At 56.0% G+C, this 18,564-nt stretch overlaps 2 protein-coding genes and 1 long non-coding RNA gene across 5 annotated transcripts in view; 2 read left to right on the forward strand and 1 right to left on the reverse strand.

Moving 5' to 3' along the window:
* LAMC3 (laminin subunit gamma 3) overlaps positions 1 to 10,144 on the forward strand; it is a 58,301-nt gene extending 48,157 nt beyond the window's left edge. Inside the window, 8 exon segments of the mRNA XM_031450715.2 lie at positions 1 to 135; positions 1,232 to 1,379; positions 2,451 to 2,600; positions 4,406 to 4,508; positions 6,246 to 6,445; positions 7,199 to 7,345; positions 7,434 to 7,533; positions 8,579 to 10,144. Of these exon segments, the coding sequence (XP_031306575.2) occupies positions 1 to 135; positions 1,232 to 1,379; positions 2,451 to 2,600; positions 4,406 to 4,508; positions 6,246 to 6,445; positions 7,199 to 7,345; positions 7,434 to 7,533; positions 8,579 to 8,829 (1,234 nt within the window). The 3' untranslated portion in view covers positions 8,830 to 10,144.
* LOC135322319 (uncharacterized) lies at positions 132 to 15,163 on the reverse strand. Of its 2 annotated transcripts, none has more exons than XR_010382824.1 (4): positions 15,009 to 15,163; positions 4,714 to 4,877; positions 3,877 to 4,598; positions 132 to 349 (listed from the first exon to the last, which is right to left on the reverse strand). It is a non-coding gene; the product is annotated as an uncharacterized LOC135322319 (long non-coding RNA). The 2 variants fall into 2 exon arrangements; XR_010382825.1 differs by lacking the exon at positions 15,009 to 15,163 and adding an exon at positions 6,105 to 6,297.
* AIF1L (allograft inflammatory factor 1 like) overlaps positions 13,278 to 18,564 on the forward strand; it is a 22,323-nt gene continuing 17,036 nt past the window's right edge. Inside the window, exons 1-2 of one of the 2 annotated variants that reach the window (XM_064490619.1) lie at positions 13,278 to 13,419; positions 13,628 to 13,689. In XM_064490619.1, the coding sequence (XP_064346689.1) occupies positions 13,389 to 13,419; positions 13,628 to 13,689 (93 nt within the window). In that variant the 5' untranslated portion in view covers positions 13,278 to 13,388. The remainder of the gene's footprint in view (positions 13,420 to 13,627; positions 13,690 to 18,564) is intronic. The other variant, XM_064490620.1, reaches the window with a different exon arrangement.

An 18,564-nucleotide genomic window follows, 5' to 3' on the forward strand; every position in this document is an offset into this window, starting at 1 on the left:
TCACAGGGACACCATGGCCAAGACTGAGGCCACTGCTCGGAGGGCCCTGCTCGCCTCCAACGCCAGTTCTGCACTTCTCTGGAGTCTGGTGGAGGGCAGAACAGCCCTGGAGGCCCAGCGCGACCTGGAGGACAGGTAAGACCTCCCAGGTGTGGTTAGGAGCTTGGTTTGGCCTCCTGGAGCTGACAGGGCCAGGCCAGAGGTCGCTGGTTCCAGATCCGGCTCATTCCCTTGAGTCCTGATGTTCTTTGGGGCAGGGCAGAATGTCAGAGGCCGGATCAGTGATGAGTTATAGGATCCTAGTCTTGCCTGAGGTGCAGCTCAGCCTCTGGAGAGAAGGGACAAGAACCTGAAAACAGAGGGCCCAAATCAGCACATCCTCCCTGCAGCTTCCCCCGCCCCACCCCAGGCCCCTGGGGCAGCTCCTCTCAGGCACCAGCTTTCTTCCTGGCCTCTGCTTCTCTGTTCTGGGCAGCCTCCTTGTATCCGGCTCAGTCAGAGGGTCAACAGACATCCCAAGTGGACTTCCTAGATGAGAGAAACTGATCGGCCCAGCGTGGGTCATGTGGCCGGTCCTGAGCCAATCAGTATGGCTAGGCTGAACCACGTGACCCACTCCGGGGCAGGGGCGCTCGCTCTCTGAGAAGGGGTGTGGGACGGGAGGGACCCCCGTGGGAGGTTCCACCCCAGCAGTGTCCATGGTGGGGGGAGCTGGGCGGGGCAGCACGTGGACAGGAAAGCTGTTCTAGTCAGTTGATTACGGCACTTCAGGGCAAAAGGGCCCCAGAGTGCTCCTGCAGCCCAGGTGTCTCCATTTACCTGGAGAACAACATGCCCAAGGTCACCCAAGGACATCAGGGCCTGGGCCACTATCCCTTCCCCAACACCAGGCGTTTTCCTCTTGACATTCACCCCAAGGAGCCAAACATTGGCAAAGCATGTGATTCTCAAGTGGAAACCAAGCGGGAGGCCCTTCAGAGAAGCGTGATTTAATTAAGTGAATGAGGAAACAAGAATGCGGTCCCTCTACTGCCTTTTCCATTCATTAGAAAGCTGCCCAGTGGCAGCCAGTTTCCGAGACCAGCTGCCGGTACAGACCCCAGAGGGCGGCTCTGCCTGGGAATTGCCAGAGGCCTTCAAAAATCAGGGGCTCCCGTGGGGACTGGAACAGCGCTGGGGAGGGATGGCCTGCACCCTGCTCCTGGGCCATCCTGCCCCTGTCTCCTCCCAGGTACCAGGAGGCGCAGGCGGCCCAGAAGGCACTGGGCGCGGCTGTGACAGAGGCGCTGCCCGAAGCCGAGAGGGTGCTGGCCGCCGTGCAGCAAGTAGCCGCAGACGCAGCTGTGCACCTGGCCTCACCGGCTGCCCCCGCAGCACTGGTCAGCTCGGCTGTCCTTGGCGCTCTGCTTGGGGCGGGGGTGGGAGAGAATGTGGCAGCTGGGAACCCAGTACGGCCCAGGCAGAGGCAGGTGACGTGGCTTATTTTTAGCTATACAGCAATTGATTAAAGACAATCCACCTCCACAGCTTGGCAGGGCTCCGCCAATCTTGGTTGTCGACTTTAGTAATAATATCAAGGCCGAGGCCTCTTCTCCACCATGGTGGCATTGGTAACAGTACAAGATGGACACGGACCGAGATCCCAGCTCTGCCACCCCAGCTGTGTGACCTTGGCCAAGGACTCTCCATCCTTGGGCCCCAGTTACTTCGTCTGTCAGATGGTGCTCGCCCATTAGGTTATTTTAGGGCTGCATCCCAGAGGAGCCGACAGCGGATTCGTAAATAATGCTCAAGACAGGCCTCAATGCTTGTCGGCCCTCATCCCCCCCGACCTATCACCCTATGCTCATCACCTCCGGGTAAGTCAGGTCATCTGGTCTTCTCAGCAATCCTGAAAAGCCAGGAGCTGAGCTTTAAAAAGAAAAAAAAGATTAGACTTTACAAATGCACCTGCAGCCCAGCCCTCTGGGGAGTGACTGGCCCCAGGCTGCTCACTCAGCATCTTTGGTTCTCCCGCTGCCTGTGAAGAGGAAGAGGCAGGTAGGGACATGCTTGGCTGTGGGTGCTGCCCCAGGTACCGCCAAGGGCGGGAGGTGATCCGCAGTCCCTGCACCGAGCTGCTTCTCCCAAGTTCGGGAAATTCTGAATTCAGAAGTATGGCTGGCCCGAAGGTTTCAGCTGAGGACTGCGAGCTTGGGAAAGGCAGCGCAGGTCAGGGAGGCCAGCTGAGCTGCCTGAGGCCACCTTTCTAGAAATTGCTGGGGCTGGAATCCAAGCATCAAGTGACCGGTTTCCAGTGTGGCTTCTCTTGCCCCAGCTCCTCTGCTTCTTGGGGTCCACGTGCAGCCCTGCCCTTGCCGTCCCTGCCCCCGGGCTTCTCCCACCCAGTAAAGGATCTGCCCCTTGGACCTTCCTGTCAGGCCTCTCCTGAGCCGTCCATCTCCGTGCAGCCTCAGAAGTCCCAGGCTGGGGCCCTGGCCCTGAAGGCGCAGGACCTGGAGAAGATGGTCACATCAAGAGAGCGCGTGGTCACCGAGGCTTCCCAGGCCCTGCAGGCCACCTCCCAGGCCATGCTGCACGAGACGGAGCCCCTCATGCAGGTGGGCTCTTGTCCTTTGAGGCTCCTGGGGGAGGTTGGGGCTGCCCCAGGGAGGATGCGGGGGAAGGAGGGGACAAAGACCCGGACCAGTTCTTCCTATCCCTTCAGTGGCCACCCTCCCAAACTCCAGAGAACCTCAGTCAGCCTGTGCCAAGGCAGGAGGGCCTGATTTCCTGGGAAAGGAGTGATGGTGTGGGCAGAGGCAGGATGGACAGACAGAGCACCAGCAGCAGCCAGAGCCACGCCCACCACCCTCACTCAGTATAATTGCAGCTGGGATGGGCCTCATTCATTCGTTCTTGCATTCATTCGTTCACTTGCCAAATGTTTTAGCAAGCACCTACGTTGTTCTAGCGCTAAGTTCCATAGTTTGACATTAACAGCCCAGACGGGAAGGCAGTGCGAAATAATCAGGGAATTCAAGAACTCTGGGGTGAATTTAACCTAATCCAGTGGTTTCCAACCTATGAAAGTATAAGGACCCCTAAATTTTTTTTTAACTTTTCATCTGGAAATAATTTTAGATGTAGAGAAAGATTGCGAAGAAAGGACAAAGAACTCCCATATACCCTTCACACAGATTCCCCTTCTGTTAACGTTTTGTCAAACTAGATTTCAAGGATCAAAATAAGGAAATCAACATGGTATATAATACAGTGAACTGATCTGCAGGCCTTATTCAGATCCCTCCACTTACCGCAGTAGCGGCTTATTCCTCAGCCACCTTTATTTTCCTTTTAAAGACAAGGAATTCATCAGGGCCCCCTGGGTGGTACCCAGGGATCAGGTCCATCACCCTGGTCTAGGGCCTGGCAAAGCCATAGCAGAGTCAGGGCCAGACCCCCAGATGTAGTGCCCCATCCAACCCCAGCACCTCCCACCTCGCTGTGCCATCCTGCTGAGCATTTGGAGAGAGACTTAAGACACAAGGGCTCCCTGGGCAGCACCTGGGGCTTCAAACCCATGTGATTTATCTGTTTCTTTTTTTGGTGAAATTCACATAACATAAAATGACCCACTGTGAAGTGTACAACACGGTGGCTTTTAGCACATTCACAATGTTGTGTGACCACCACCTCTGACTAGCTCCGAGACACTCATCAGCCCCAGGGTGAACCTTTTATCCATTAAGTAGTCACTCCTCATTCCTCCCCCTCCAGTCCCTGACAACCGCCGATCTGCTTTCTGTCTCTATGGATTTACAATCTGTGCTGGACATTTTATATAAATGAAATCATGCAATATGTGACCTTTGGCGTCTGGCTTCTTTGACTTACCATAATATTTTCAAGGTTTATCCACATTGTGTATATATCAGCACTTCATTCCTTTTTGTGATTGAATAATATTCCATGGTGTGGATACATCACATTTTGTGTATCCGTTCATCCATCAAACCCATGTTCTTTAAGTTTCCAGCTTTATTTAGTGGCAGTGGGGAAGAAACTAATTTTCTATGAGTAAACGTTGTTTACTAAACAGATTTCGTTATTTCCTGTCCTCTGGCTGAGATACAGCAGCATTCAGAAAGAAATTTTCAGTTGTCCACCTTTCCTTTAGTTCTTATGTTCCACTTTTCCTCTGAGCTTTTGTGGTAACTTCTTGGGAGAGATACTCAATATTTGGGAGAGATATTTAATATTTGTATAGCAAAACCAATCAGGTGTTCCTGGTAAACAGCGTAATTCAGTGTCAGAATTTGGGTGATGTTTTGGGACCTTGTATGTGTGGGTTTGGTGCCCTCGAGCGCCGACTGTGCTCAGCACACCTCCAGCCCCATATGCCCAGCCTCTCTTCTCTCTCCAGCTGCACCAGGAAGCCAGAGCCGCCCTGACCCAGGCTTCCTCGTCTGTCCAGGCTGCCACAGTGACGGTCACAGGAGCCAGGACTCTGCTGGCTGACCTGGAAGGTATGTATGTCCTGCTTAGTCCTCGGCTCACTGATGCACACATGTCTGTGACAGACACCTGGATTCACGCCTCAGCCAGGGCAGGTTTGGCTGCAGGAAACAGAAGTCCAGAGTCATACGGGCATAAGTCAAGGAGACTGTTCCCTCCTTCTCTCAGGACCTCTCCAGTGGCTGCTGGTCCCTCCCCACCTCACACATCACTCACCAGGTCCTTGCCCAAGTGGCTATCCATCATCAGACCACACGCAGAGCCCCTCAGGACCAGATGAGAAGAGAATCTGATGTCATCAGCTGCCCACCCCTGATCAAGGCCACTCTGGATAGGGGTCCAGTTACATGTGGCTGCCCTGGTCCAATGTCCAGCTGGGGCTGCGGAGAGGAATGTGGAGTCTCCCTTTAGATGGGGGTATGGGTTGATGCTGGTCTGGGTCTTTTTTGCGCTTTAGGAAAATGAGGCTAAGTGCCCCCATTTTACAGATGGGTGGACCAAGAGAGGAAAGTTTGCCAGGTGAAATGTGGACCAGCCTTCCAAGGGACAAGGGAGCCCCTTGCTTGTAATTATTCTGCCAAGAGAGGGTTTGTGTTCAAATAAGTTTAAGAAATGTCACATGGTGTAGAACCCCCAAGGCCTTGCTATGCACACCTTGGAATATTAAAGGCTCTGAGAAGTCCTGCGATGAAGAAACTGGGTTCACTTTATGTAAACTTAATTCACATTCCCCCTTAGCATTTATCAACACCCTGTAGAATTAGGACTCTACAGCATGCACTTTAAGATAAAAACACCAATTTTTGTGTATAAGAAGCAAGGTAGATCTAACTTCTGGATTGTCTTATAGAACAATTATGTAGTATTATTTGTCTGAAAACTAGAAGGCTTGAATCTCTTTAAAATTTGATTTTGTCTACTGTGATCAGTGCTCCTATGACACATTTCCTTTAGAATTTTATCTGAAAGGAAAGGGGAAAGCCTCTTTCTTTATAGACGGAAGCTACTTCTTATTGGGTAATAAAACCTATGTGAATTATAGACTTTCCTTTTTTGTCTTGGCTGCTGGGAGGCTAACAGGTAAATAGAGCATCTGGTACCTGCACTGTCATTATCCTAATTTTCTGGCACGTCTCACTTTTCCTCATCCCCCCTATTACATATGGCTCTTTGTTTTTCATTTTAATGATCCAATTTTTAAAAAATCTTTTGTTATATTTTGGGGGGAGGTAATTAGATTTATCTATTTATTTTTAGAGGAGCCACCGGGGATTGAACCCAGGACCTCATACATGCTAAGTGTGTGCTCTAATGCTTGAGCTATACCCTGCCCTCAATTAATGGTCCAGTTGTTGGTCTATCACAATAAGCTGCCTCAAAGCCTTTTTAGAAATGGGTGGAACATGAAAACAAAGAGCCGAATGGCTCTCGCCATGCACAGTGCTGTGACTCCCCATCTCCACCACTGGCCCAGGCATTGACCATCCTGTCATTTTGTGACTTCAGTATCATGATAGGCCATGAATCTTTACATTCACAGAGCAGTACGTCTCACTTATTTTGTTTGTTTGTTTGTTTTCCTGGGTGAGCCTGAGAAATTTACGCACAGATCTCATGCAGCATGCATCTGGAACCTCCACTCATGTTGTCCAAGGGTCTGGGGTGGTCAGGCACCTGGCAGGGACCTCCTTACAGGCTCTCCACGCATGAGCTCAGCCCTTCTGACACAGCCTTGGGTGGGTTTTCAGGAATGAAGCTGAAGTTTCCTCGGCCCAAGGACCAGGCCACGATGAGGAGGAAGGCAGGCATCATCCAGGACAGGCTCCTGGCAGACTCAAAAAAGAAGACCAAGCAGGCGGAGAAGATGCTGGGAAACGCAGCCTCTCTCTCCTCCAGTGCCAAGAAGAAGGGCAGGGAAGCCGAGCTGTTGGCCAAGGACAGTGCCAAGGTCAGGGCCGTGGATCTGAGCTCAGGGGCATCCCTGCCTTCTGGGCCTGGGGGAGGACTGTCACATATGGGCTGCCCTTCTGTAGGGTAAGCGTTGCCCCTGCAGATCTGCCCCTTCAGTGTGCAGTGCTGAGTACTCCGCACTTACAAAGGGGTCCCAGGCTCCAAGCTCTGGAGGCTCACGTGGGCTGCTTTGTTGATTCTTCATGAAATAAATGTCACTGCTGTCCCCGTGGGACAGGGGAGGACCCTGAGGCTCAGCCCGGTTCAGTAACTGAGATCACATAACCAGAATTCATACTTCTGTCTGTTTGGCTCTATTCCCTAAATCTCTAGGCTTTTGTTGTTTAAATGGGACCAAATTCAAATCTCCCCAGTGCTGTCACTGGCTTTATTGCTCAGGCCCCAAGTAAACTGTCTATAGCTGCCTAGAGAAAGTGCTGGATTTGAGGGAGGAGTCCCCAGGTTTGGTTTCTGGTCCTGCCATTTTGATTTTTGGCCAGCGCCTCCTCTCTACCTGTTTTCCCCATCAGTAAAATAGTTGGAGTTTCTCCTCCAGGGAGGGACGAGTGGCGTCCGGCAGTCTGTACTGTGTTGGCAAGTACTGTGTACGTACTTGTTGAATGAATGAAGGAATGAATGAACGAATGATCAGGTGCACGAAGCAATGACCGCTGGGCATGACTGCTGTCAGTGCCTCTGAAAGGACTTACTCCATACCCTCTTCTCCCTGCTGCTGCTGCCCACCCCGTAGCTCGCCAAGGCCTTGCTGAGGGAGGGGAGGCAGGGGCACCGCCGTGTTGGCCGGCTCTCCAGCCAGACGCAGGTGACACTCCGACAGGCCTCCCGGCAGATGCTGGCCTCAGAAGCACGCAGGCAGGAGCTGGAGGCAGCGGAGCGGGTATGTGTGCCAAGACCCCCACCCCATCTCGTCCTGGCCCTGGGAGCCAGCTGGGAGCCACTCAGACTTTTCATCTTCCCCGACAAAGGTGGATGCCGGGCTGAGTGAGATGGAGCGGCAGCTCCGGAAATCACGCACCTCCCTGGAGAAGGACATCAAAGCCTTGTCGGAGCTGCTGGCCAGGCTGGGTAAGGAGACCCCGAGGCTGGGTCCGACCCCCTGGGTCCCTGGGGCATGTCGGGGATCTTCCTGTGAGGCCCAGTCCTAGGGAAGCTTTCCTCCTAGCCCTCAAGTCCACGGCTCCCCCCATCCCGAGCCTTGTGGCCGACCACAAGGCAGGGCTGGTGTCTAGAAGCAAGCTCACTTTGTACCTCCAGGGGCTGCTGGTCAGGTGGAGGGGAGAGACACAGAACACTCAGTGCATCCAGAACACCTGTAGGTACCAGGTCAGAGGGTCCACCCTCAGCAGTTGAGGGTTTCAGAGAAGGAGAGAGACGGTCACAGAAGCCAGTGTGGCAGCAAGGATCAGGTGCTGCTTTGGAATCAGACAGACCAGGATTCAAGTCCGGCATTTCCCCTTCCTTGGCTTCCTTGGCAGAGAGGTGGGAAAATCACTCCACCTCTCTGAGCCTCAAGTTCCCCATCTGTGAAATGAGGGTAACAGTGGGGTAATCTAGAAAGTGCTTGCCACGCTGTGCAGGGTGTGACGAGTCAGTAAATCGTGGAGGGGCCAGCACCCAAAACATGAGGCCCTCAGAGTGGGGTAGGGGTGGTGTCAGAGCGGCTAGGCTGAAATGAACAACATGCAGTTTTAAAAGTTGGGGTAAAACACACAAAACATGAACTTTGCCACTTCAACTATTTTTCAGTGTACAGTTCAGTGGCATTAAGTACAACATTCACCTTACTGTGAAGCCATCACCACCATCCATCTCCAGAACTTTTTCATCATCCCAAGACGAAACCTGTCCCCACTACACACAAACCCCCCATCCCCACTCCCCCAGCCCCTGGCGGCCCCTGTTCTACTTTCTGTCTCTGAATCTGGCACTGTAGGCACCTCATCGCCCCCCTGCACTGCCCTCTTGGTCCCTCGATTTCCCGGTTGATCATAGGCAATTGGGATCCTGAAAGGTTTGGGCTGGGGAGGGTCTCTGGGGATGGGGACTGAACAGACTCCTGGGGCCTGCAGGGGAGCAGGCCCATCCTGAGGCTGTCTGTACCCCTCCGCAGGGTCACTGGACACCCATCGAACCCCAGCCTGGGCCCTGAATGAGACCCAGAGGGCACTGGAGCACCTGAGGCTGCGGCTAGGCCCACCGGGGGCCCTGCAGGGGAAACTGAGGCTCTTGGAGCAGGAGTCGGAGCAGCAGGAGCTGCAGATCCAGAGCTTTGAGAGCGACCTTGCGGAGATCCGCGCTGACAAGCGGAATTTGGAGGCCATTCTGCACAGCCTGCCCGAGAGCTGTGCCAGCTGGCAGTGAGGGCTGCCCGGACCCCGCTGTGCCCCCGGCCCAGGGCAGCATATACCCCCAGAGGTGTGCCACACAAGTGCACTCACCAGAGCCTGCTGCCACACACCCGCACACTCACATGCCTTTCCCAGTCTGTGCCCACATCCCCTCCACACTGGCAGGAGTGAGTGTGCAATCACAGCTCACCCAGGCGGCTACTGTGTGCGCTCCCACCCCACACACACATAAATGTGCACTCCCCAGGGTCAGCAACATGTACACGCATGCACAGGCACAAGTTACGGACATGTGCCTGTGTGTGTGGTACACATCTGTACAAGTCCCTTCATGCACGCACATGGAAGCAAAACCATTTCTCAAGGGACCACTGTGTGTTGCACCCTCTCCGGATGCAGGGGGCGTATGATCTGTTAAATAACCTTATGCCACTAACAGACCCACTTGCTCCTGAAAGCAGAGACCCAGGCAGGGTTGGTACCTGGGAGGCTGAATGGGGCCATCTGCAGAGATCCAGGGTGGATTCAACAAGAACCAGAGCCCCCAGTTCCAGATCTGCCCTCAGTCCTGCAGCTCCCAGACCTGTCTGTCACCCACCACAAACACAGCAGCTCTGCACAGCTGAGGGACCAGGCAGGTCAAAAGACACAAGATCCTGGTGGGGATTGGCAGGAGGGATCTCAGCAGAAAAATGCAAGGCTCAGGACTCCTGGGGCCACAGTGCAGCCTGCTAGGCTGGCGGGGGCATGGCCCCCTGCTGCAGGGTTGTCACTGGCTTCATGGAAGACTCGAACCTCAGGATCCTGGGACTCAGCCAGACTCACTGAAGGCATTGTCTGCCCTGGGCCCAGGGCTCCTTTCAACCTAGAACCTGTCCAAAAAGCCAGGCCTCGTGGCCCAAGGGGACATAGGTCAGGGGGCTCAGAAAGGTCACTTGGATCTTCCCTTTGTGACCCTGCCAACCCTGGTTAGCCTTTGACCGATTGACACTTCCCAAACTGGCTCTGCAGCCCTGTGGCCCCACCTGCCAAGAGGGAGGCCCCTGCTGGGCATGAATGCCTGGCTGCCTTTCTAGTCTGTCATGCTGGGGAATCCCCTGTGGCCAGGCCCCCGCTGGCCCCTGCCCAGGATCCCCCAGCAGCTCCTCCTGGCCCACCTCCCCTTTCCTGGGCCCTCTTCCAGCAGACAGCAGGACCTTGGCACTGGGAGGATGGGCGCCCCTAGGAGCCCAGCGCCTTCCTACCAGTCTTCCTGTCCCTACCAGGAGGGACAGGCAGCAGCACAGACCAATTCTGTTTAACGTGGAAATAAAGGACCCCATTTACTAGCTGGGTGTGGCGTGCCTTTGGTCCTCCCGTGCTGGCCGGCAGCAGGAGCCCTGGCTGTGGGTGTACTCACTCAGCACCCAGTGAGTTGGTGGCAGAACTCCAGTGATCCCTCTTGGCGCACTTGAGGTGGCAGGTCACAGGACCCCAGCTGAGCCCCCTGGCTTTGCCAGTGTCTTCCCATTGCGGGGGGCTCTGCTGGGTCCTGTGACCACAGGCACCTGCCCTCTCTCCTCTGCTCCAGGAGGCTTATCAGGCAAAGTCTAGGGGCTGGAGGAGCTTGAGGGGTAGGTACCTCTGGCTCAGGCTGGAGACACTGAGGCAGAAAAGGAACTCAAAACCAGTGTCCTGCAGCACAGAAAGGCTCGGGGAGGGACACCAGTGAGGAGAGGGGGAGAACAAGGAGGGCTTTGGGCCAGGCCTCAAAGGATGGGGAGACAGCAGAAAACATTCCAGGCAAGAGGTGGGCAACAGCCCAGGGTTTGCAGGGTGGGAACCTGGCCCACACAGGTCACTGCGGGAAGCTAGGTTGCAGGGGCGGGATGATGGCACATGCTCAATCCGGGCTCTTGACCAGGAGGCCGTGTTGGTTTAAGCAGAAACGGGGAGTTTGTTGGGAGGACTTGGGAGAGTGTCCTGGAATCCTGGGGTAGGAAGGACTGCCAAGCCTCAGAGACAGCCAGAGCCTGGGGGCTCCCTTCCCTCACCCCCTCCTCTCTCCTGGGTCTCTGCCTCTGCTCTCTCCTTGTCTGCTTCAGTTATTTTCTTTCTGCAGGACAGCTGGCTTTGCTTTTCCTGTGCTTGATGGAAGAGGATGCCCCCACTGCCCTCATCCTGACCCACCACGGCCCCCATGTTTACTTGTTATCAGGTCAAATGCTTGGCAGAGACAAGCTAGAAACTGTCCTGATCAGCTTGGCAGGAGAGACTAACCCAGCTTAGCCAGGTCCCCCTACTCCTGTTCAGAATAATGAGGGTCTCTGGGCCCAAGGCCATATAATGAGAGCTGGGCTGTGCTCCGTCCCCAGTCCCCTACCCCATCCCCACCAACCTGCTGGGGAGAACATTGAGAAGAGGTGCACTCCTTCACAGAGAAACCAAAACCTGAGGCCAGAGGTGGTGGGGTGGGGGGTGATGTGGTGCAGATCAATGACCTGGGAGGGACCTGGTAGATTTGGGAAGGAAGACACGGGGCAGGGAGGGCAAAACAGGAGGTTGTTGCTCTACAGTGAGTTTGATGATTGATGTCTGGTGTAAGTGGTACCAATGGGGGTCCTTTGAAGACCTCTGGGACAGGGTCTGATGTCCCCCAGCCCCACTTCCCTGCCACCTAGCTTCTCTGCTGACGCAGGCACACAGCAGGTCTGATGCCTGCTCTTGGCATTAAAACTATCTGTTCAATCTGTAGGGGGGCTCAGCAAAGCCCAGTCCCAGCATCCCCAATGGGTGGAGAACAGGCTTGCTCTCTGTTCCCAGTGACGTACCTCAGGCCTGACATCTCATGACTCATACAATCCTGTCATGCCTGGTGTGTGGGGAGTCATTCTCTGTCCCCAGAGGTGGGGCTGCGGCTGGGTGGAATGCGGCAGCTGCTGAACATCTGGTTAGTAATGCAGCCCAGCAGCTAAGCAGAGGAAGGTGGGGTGGCCTCTGCCCTGCAGAACCACTGACTGGGGCCAACCAGTCAGGGCAACAGGCCATCTGAGCCTAGACCAGGAAGTGCATTATGAGGGCCCTGTTCTAAGTCAGCTCTCTTCTCTGGCCTCCAGACGGAACATCTCCCATCAACCAAGGGTTATAACTCCTATCTGCCTAAACCACCCTGACAGTAATAAAATTTACAACAGCCCCTGCTGAGTGAGAAGCACTTGTCTCCCCCATTCTGCAGACCTGGAAGATTAAAGCTCAGACAGGTCAAGTGCCTTGCCCAAGATCACACAGCTTGGCCATATCCAAACTCTAGGAAGGGGTGTGGATAGGACTAGGAGAGTAGCTGGCTGTGCTGGGGAGGTAGGTCCTGCCCCCTGGCAAACTGCTGCTCTGGCATTAGCCCTCTGTCTACCCCTCTACCTTGGGGCAGCCTGGCCTCTTCCCTCCCCGGGGGCAGCTACAGAGAAAAAAGAGAACCAGTTGGTCTCAAGATCCCAGTCCTAGGGGTCAAGAAGGAGGCAAGCCTGTGGGAAGGGGACTTCCTGGATCCAATCCCCAGGGACTCAGTTTATGTGTGGGTATTGGGGGGGTGGGGGGGATATTACTAGCGACCAGGTGTGCTCTTTGCCCAGGATAGTCCCCGTCCGTGCCTGTGACCCCAGCGTAACTATTAGAAGTGCCGCCCTTCATTCTCAGTAATGTCCTGATTTGGACGAGTCCGCAGTTTCTGCACCCTGGGCCACACTATTCCTGGAGTTAGAGGCTTGGTTTATCATCCCAGTGGACCTGTATGCCAGGCGTCAACTTTCTGACTTTTCCGTGAAATGGAAATGCTGAATCCTCTTTCACAGAGTATTGAGAATTAAATGATATAATGCATATATCCTGTGTCAACCTGGCAAAGTTGGTGCAGTCTGTGAGTGCCCAAGAGATAAGTTTTATTAACAAAATAGTAACTCGCTCTGATTTCAAGTGTCACTGAGAGCCTAGTGGTAGTTTGTCACTATGTGTTTTCTTAACAAAAACTTAAAGCTTTTCAAGAATTAAGAATAAAAGTTGGGAACGTAGACCTTCCTTCTAAAAGTGCGTCCTGCGCAGAGGCTGTAGTAACGTTTACAGCCCGGGTTGGTTGAGCGCTTACTCCCTGCGGCTGGGACCCGCGTTTGATCCTTACAGCCACCCCACGAAGTGCGTACAAAGGTTGTCCCCGTTCTGGTTATGGGGAAACCGCAGCCCCGAGCGGGAAGGGGCTTGTCGAGGTCCCAGCGGGAGCGGAGAGGGAGGTGCTCACGGGCCGCCCCCGCGCTGTGCATTCTCCGCGTCCTCCAGCAGAGGGGCCGGCCCGCGGGCTCGGCGTCCCGCATAATAGCCGCTTTGATGCCTGCGGCCGGCCGGCCGGCGGGGCGGGGAGGGGAGGCGGGCCGGGAGGGGAGGGGGAGGGAGGGAGGGAGGGGAGTGTCCGGCCGCCCGCGCCATCCCTCCGCCCCTCGGTCCCGCCGCCACACGCCGCGGGAGCTCGGACCAGGCGCCCGTCCCTCCTCCTCGTCCCTCGCCGAGGCCGCGAAGCCCCGAGCCGTCAGGAGCCCGGTGCTCACCATGTCGGTCGCGCTCAGCAACAGGTTCCAAGGTAGGCGCCGCTGCCTCCCCGTTGTCCCGCGCCCCTGCTCCGCCCCCCTGTCCCGCTGTCCCTCGCCCCTCGGCCCCCGCCCGGTGTCCCCCACCCGCCACCTGCGCGCACGGGGCGGTCGGTGGGGTCTGCGGGAAGCGGGCGCGGGCCGACGGCGCGCGGCCCGGGGAGACCCCCGCTTCCCGGGCCGCCTCTTTGTCTCCTCCAGGAGGGAAAGCGTTCGGCTTGCTTAAAGCCCGGCAGGAGAGGCGGCTGGCGGAGATCAACCGGGTAAGCGCGCGCCTCCACCTTCGCTTTTCCAGCCCCGCCGCCGCCAAGGGCAGCTTGCGAATCGCCCCCAAAGCTCCCAGCGCACCGCGGGTCCCACCTCCGTCCGTGAGGCTGTGCCTCCCGCTAAATCAACCCCCCCTTCCTCTCCTTCACCCGGGCTTCCCCCAATTTCCTCCCTCCAGCCCTGTTTCTGTGCCTCCGACTCCAGGTAGGTCCCCCACCACCCTCTCCACCGCCCTCTAGTCTCGGGTTGCAAGTTGTTACTCTCAGACTAGAGAGGTAAGGCCCTCCCAGGAGCGCTGATGCCTCCGGGCCTGCCCCCGGGCTCCCCCGAAGCCCGCCCAAGACCTGCTACTACAACTTGGAGCTGGAAGGGACCCCTGAAGGCTCCAGGGAGTCCCCAGTTTTACAGTGAAGGAGGGAGGGAGGGAAGAGAGGCCCAGAGAGGTGAGGTGGCTGTCCCGAGATGGCACAGCAAGTCCAGATCAGGCTGCTGTTGGAACCTGGGACAGTGTTGGCCTCCTACCTGACCCCCACTCCCATCCCCACAACTCCTTCTCACTCCAACTTTTAGGAAAGGTTGCCTTAGAGACTTGGTGCTTTGCTTGCTAGTCCTAGTGGATCTCCACAGAGAAATCCTGCCAGCTCTTGCCAGGCATACGATGGGACCTTATAGACCTTTGCTTAAAGACCATTTAAATTCTAGAAGATAAGGACAAGTGTCAGGGCCTGCTTGGATTGGCCAAAACTCCAAGGCAGCACAGCAAGACCCAGGCTCGGATCTGGTCTCCATCGCGTTCCGGCTCTGTGGGCTTCAGCAACGACCCCTAGTCACAGAGCCAGGGTCACCATGAGGGCGGAGTGAGGGAAGGCATGTAGTTAGCACACTTGGTCCAGCACCCGGCCTGAGAGAAGACCTCCATGGATGGTTCTCGGATTACTTCCTGAGGAGGATGTCTCCAGGTTCCCTCCTAACTGGTTGCAGAGGCATGCCCACTGAACCAAGGCTGGACATTCCCCCTGCTGGCTCCGCCAGGCTACTGGGCACCTGAGATCTGAGCCCAGTTCAGAGTCCCAAAGTGGAAAGCTGGTGAGCATCAGCAGGGTCCTGGTGGGGGCTGTGTGGAGGTGGGTCCAACCACTGCCACACAGTAGTAGGTCTGAAATCTTGCCAGGGGCTGGCAGTCTTGATTCCCTCCTTGATTTTCTTGGACTAGGCAGCCTGATTTCACTCCCCTGGCCGTAGGGATCCCATGGAGGTCTCTGGGGACCCCAGGGTCCCACCAGGTAAACTCCAGCCCCCTCATTACCATCCTCACCTTGCTTCTTGGTGCCATCTGGAGCACAGCTGAAACGGAGACTGGACGTCTGGCTGGGGTTCTCAGGGGTCCGGGCTGCTGGGCTCCCTCCCAGTTCACTCTGCAGCTAGCCCAGCCTCGGTCTTGGCTGCTCTTGCCCTCTGGACAGGAGCCTGGAACCCTGACCTCATACAGCCCCCTGGGCCACTCAGCCTGGCAGGTTCCAAGCCAGTTGAATCCACCCACAGCCAGAGGACCCTGAGCCAGAGACAGCTGGAGATGGCGGAGAAGTGACTGTAGTTGGACAAACCAGGGAAGCTGAGAGTGTGTGGGACTTTCTATGCCAACCCTGCCCTTGATGGGGGGTGGCGGGGGGAGTAGATGGGGACAGGAGGGGAGCTACAGGGTTTTGGGAGGTGTACTGGCTTGGCTCAGAAAGGGGAGGGGCTGTGCCTCTCAGGGACTGATCTGGATACACTGGAATTGGGGAAAGTGAACAAAAAGGGGCTGTGTCTAATCACCTCAGGACCCCAGTGCCCAGAGAGGGCAAGCAACTGGCCAAGGCCACACAGAAGCCAGTGGCAGAGCTTCCGGTCTAGTGTCCTTTCCCTGCCTGGGTGCTATTCTGAGATCTACTGTGTGAGTTGGGCTGCTGAGACCCAGGCTCTGGGCCCCTGGAGGAAGGAGTCTCCAGGATCAAACGGGAAGCTTGCTGCTTCCCACCACAGCGGGTCAAGATGGCCCCACCACAGTTTAGAGTCACGGGGACGGGGGTGGGGGGGGGCACGCTCACTGGCTCTGTGACCTTGGGCAAGCCACTTGAGTTCATGGGAGTAGGTCTGTTGTGATTTTCCAGCTGAAATAATCTATGTAAAGCACACAGGAGAGCTGGCTTCTGTCCTGATTGTTATCATTGGTTTGTTTGGGTCTTAAAGGTGCAGGAGTAGAAACCTAGGGGCAAGGTCTGAGATATGCTGGCTGCTCAGCCTGGACCAGACCCCCTCATCTGGCAGAATCATAGAGTTGGTGGAGATGAACAGATTAAAACTCCTTGCAGACTCTGAGGGAGTCACTGTGTTAGGGGTCTGAGTCTGTTTCACCTATGGCTATGGTCACAGCGGAAGTTCCCTGGGGTGAGTGGATTCTAAAAGCAATCGTGTTGGCAGCCCAGACTGCCTGCCTTTGGGGTGCAGCTTCACTGCCCCACTGGAGCGGGGCTTTTGGGGGGCTGGGCTGAGCAGCTGCCCAGTGGCCCTGGGGAAGCCGGAAGGCGTGGAAGATGGGGCTTCAAGACTCACTCACTGCATGTGCTTGGTCATCGCTGTGGGTGATGCCTGGGGACAGAGCTATCAGGCCTGGGGGCTTCTCTGGGCCAACACCCCAGTTCCCTCTGTGGCCCTTCTACCCCGCTGGGGTGGGCCAGCTTCCAAAGGGCAGTGAGGTAGTTCAGTCTTGGCCATTGTTAGTATAAGGGATTCAGGAGTAAAAGGAGGAGAACTGGGTGGGCCTAGAGGTCCAGGTGGAGCTGTGTGAAAATGCACTTTTTGCAGTTTCGCTCTAATTTTAGCTGTCATTTTCTGAGCACTCGGCATGTGCCAGGCAGTGTGCCAGGCGTGCCTCGGACATTATCTCATTGGATGCTCACTCCAACCCTGCGACGTTCTGTCTATTCCCATTTTACAGAAAATGAGACTCAGAGGGGTTTAAACAGCCACACTGGAACCCAGCCTCTTCTCTCAATCTCTGAGCTTGATTGGTCTCCTCTATGGACACCCAGCCCACCTCTGGGCCGTGTGTGTATGTGTGTGCGTGTGTGTGCGCATGTGTGTGTCCATCTGCGTGTGCGCATTCTCGGCACTACTGGAGCAGGCAGGACCAGCACATGCCTCCTACTCCCCCCACATAGCTGACATTCCCTGTGCCCCGATGGCATGGCAGGTGACCCCGGGGCCAGCCAGACCCGGCCTTATATGGCAATGGGACAAACTCTCTCCAGCTTCCTACAGGGACAGAGGGAAGCTGTGGGGCTGGGTGGGTGCCCCTGAGAGCGCCCCTACCCTTGGGATGGAGCCGGGAGAATGGTGAGAGCTGCAGCTTGAGCTGGCCAGAGGCCAAGATCTTTAACAAAATAACGTGAGTCGCTCTTTGCTCCGGGCCCGATGTTTGACGTTTGACGTACATCATCTCACTGACTCCTCTCAGTGGAACGCTGATCAGATGCACGGCAAGAATCTGTAAACATCCCCGTGGGACAAGGAGTAGCAGGCCTCCCATTTTAGAGATGAGGAAACAGAGACTCAGCCAGGTGAAGTCACCCATCCAAAGTCACACAGCCAGGAAGTGGCAGAGCCAGGATTTGGTCTCCAGATGCTGCCCAGGGCCTGCCCTGGCCCCTGTCCACCAGGTAGCCGTGGCCTAGCTGTGACACCAGCCTCTCTTGCTTATGTGGATAAGGATCTCTGGCTCCAGTCCCGCCTTCTCGGCCCTCCTGGGTCGAATGAAGGACACTCAGCATTTCCTGTAGCATTTCAGTGCCTGATGGTTATTTCAGGACCCATGTGCCATCTGTGCTGGGAAGAACTGGGCCTGGTAGGCTGGGTATCTCTGTGCAGGGCTGGGGGTACCCTGCCCAGCAGTGGGGGCCCTCTGAGACCTGCCCCAGGCACAAAACAGGTGTGTCTCTTTTCCTGTGTCCTGGCAGTGCCACCCTGCCCCTGCCCAGGTGAATGTGCCCGGCTGGCATCGCCGGGCACCCGTCTCTCTTGCTCTCCCTTAATATATTATAAGGGAGATGGTGATAACAGCCACGTGAGCCTTCGAGGATTCAGTATCCCTGCAGATCCAGCCAGTCTCGACCTCAGTGTGGCCATGTCACAGGAAGCTGGAGATGGAATTTCTGCAGGCTCTGCTTCATTTGTGTAGTTGGTGGGATGTTTTCCTTTGGCTGCCCCATCTATTGGCGAGGAAGCAGCATCTGGATGAGGACCCAGAGCTGCCGCAGGGAGTGTGAGCCTGCTGTCCTTGTGGGTGCTTGTTACAGGCCCCTGCTACACGCCAGGCACCAGGCTGGGCATGTGTGGTCTGGTCCTGACCCTTTAAGAGCCTGTCAGCTGTGTCAGAGGCCACACAGCCAGGCATGGTGCCGCCTGTCCTACAAGTTTTTGCCCAGGGCTTCAGCCACCAGCCCTTTGGATGGCCTGCAAGATGGTGATAATCTGTCAGCCTGAAAATTCTGCTGCAGCTAATACATAAAAGTGGACCTGGAGGGCCAGGAGCAAGCATCCAGGAGCAGGTGCTCGAGGTACCAGCCCAGAAAGAGAGTTAAGTCGGGGTGGCGGGTGGGGGAGCAGACAAGTGGCAAGGATCCAGAGGCTGGGACACAGCGGGGGCTGCCAACCTCTGCTGGTTTGGGAAACAGCCCTTCCTAGGCATGAGCACTTGGATGGGGCTTCTGGGATGGGGGGAGAGTCTGGTGTGCATCAGGGCTGGAGAAGCCCAAGAGAGGTAGCAGTGAGCCCTTGCAGCTGCGGGCACTGTCCCGTGGGGCTGAGATGGCAGGACCCTGTCCCAAGTGGAT

Source organism: Camelus dromedarius, chromosome 10, assembly GCF_036321535.1.
Source record: "Camelus dromedarius isolate mCamDro1 chromosome 10, mCamDro1.pat, whole genome shotgun sequence".
Taxonomy (NCBI): Eukaryota; Metazoa; Chordata; class Mammalia; order Artiodactyla; family Camelidae; genus Camelus; species Camelus dromedarius.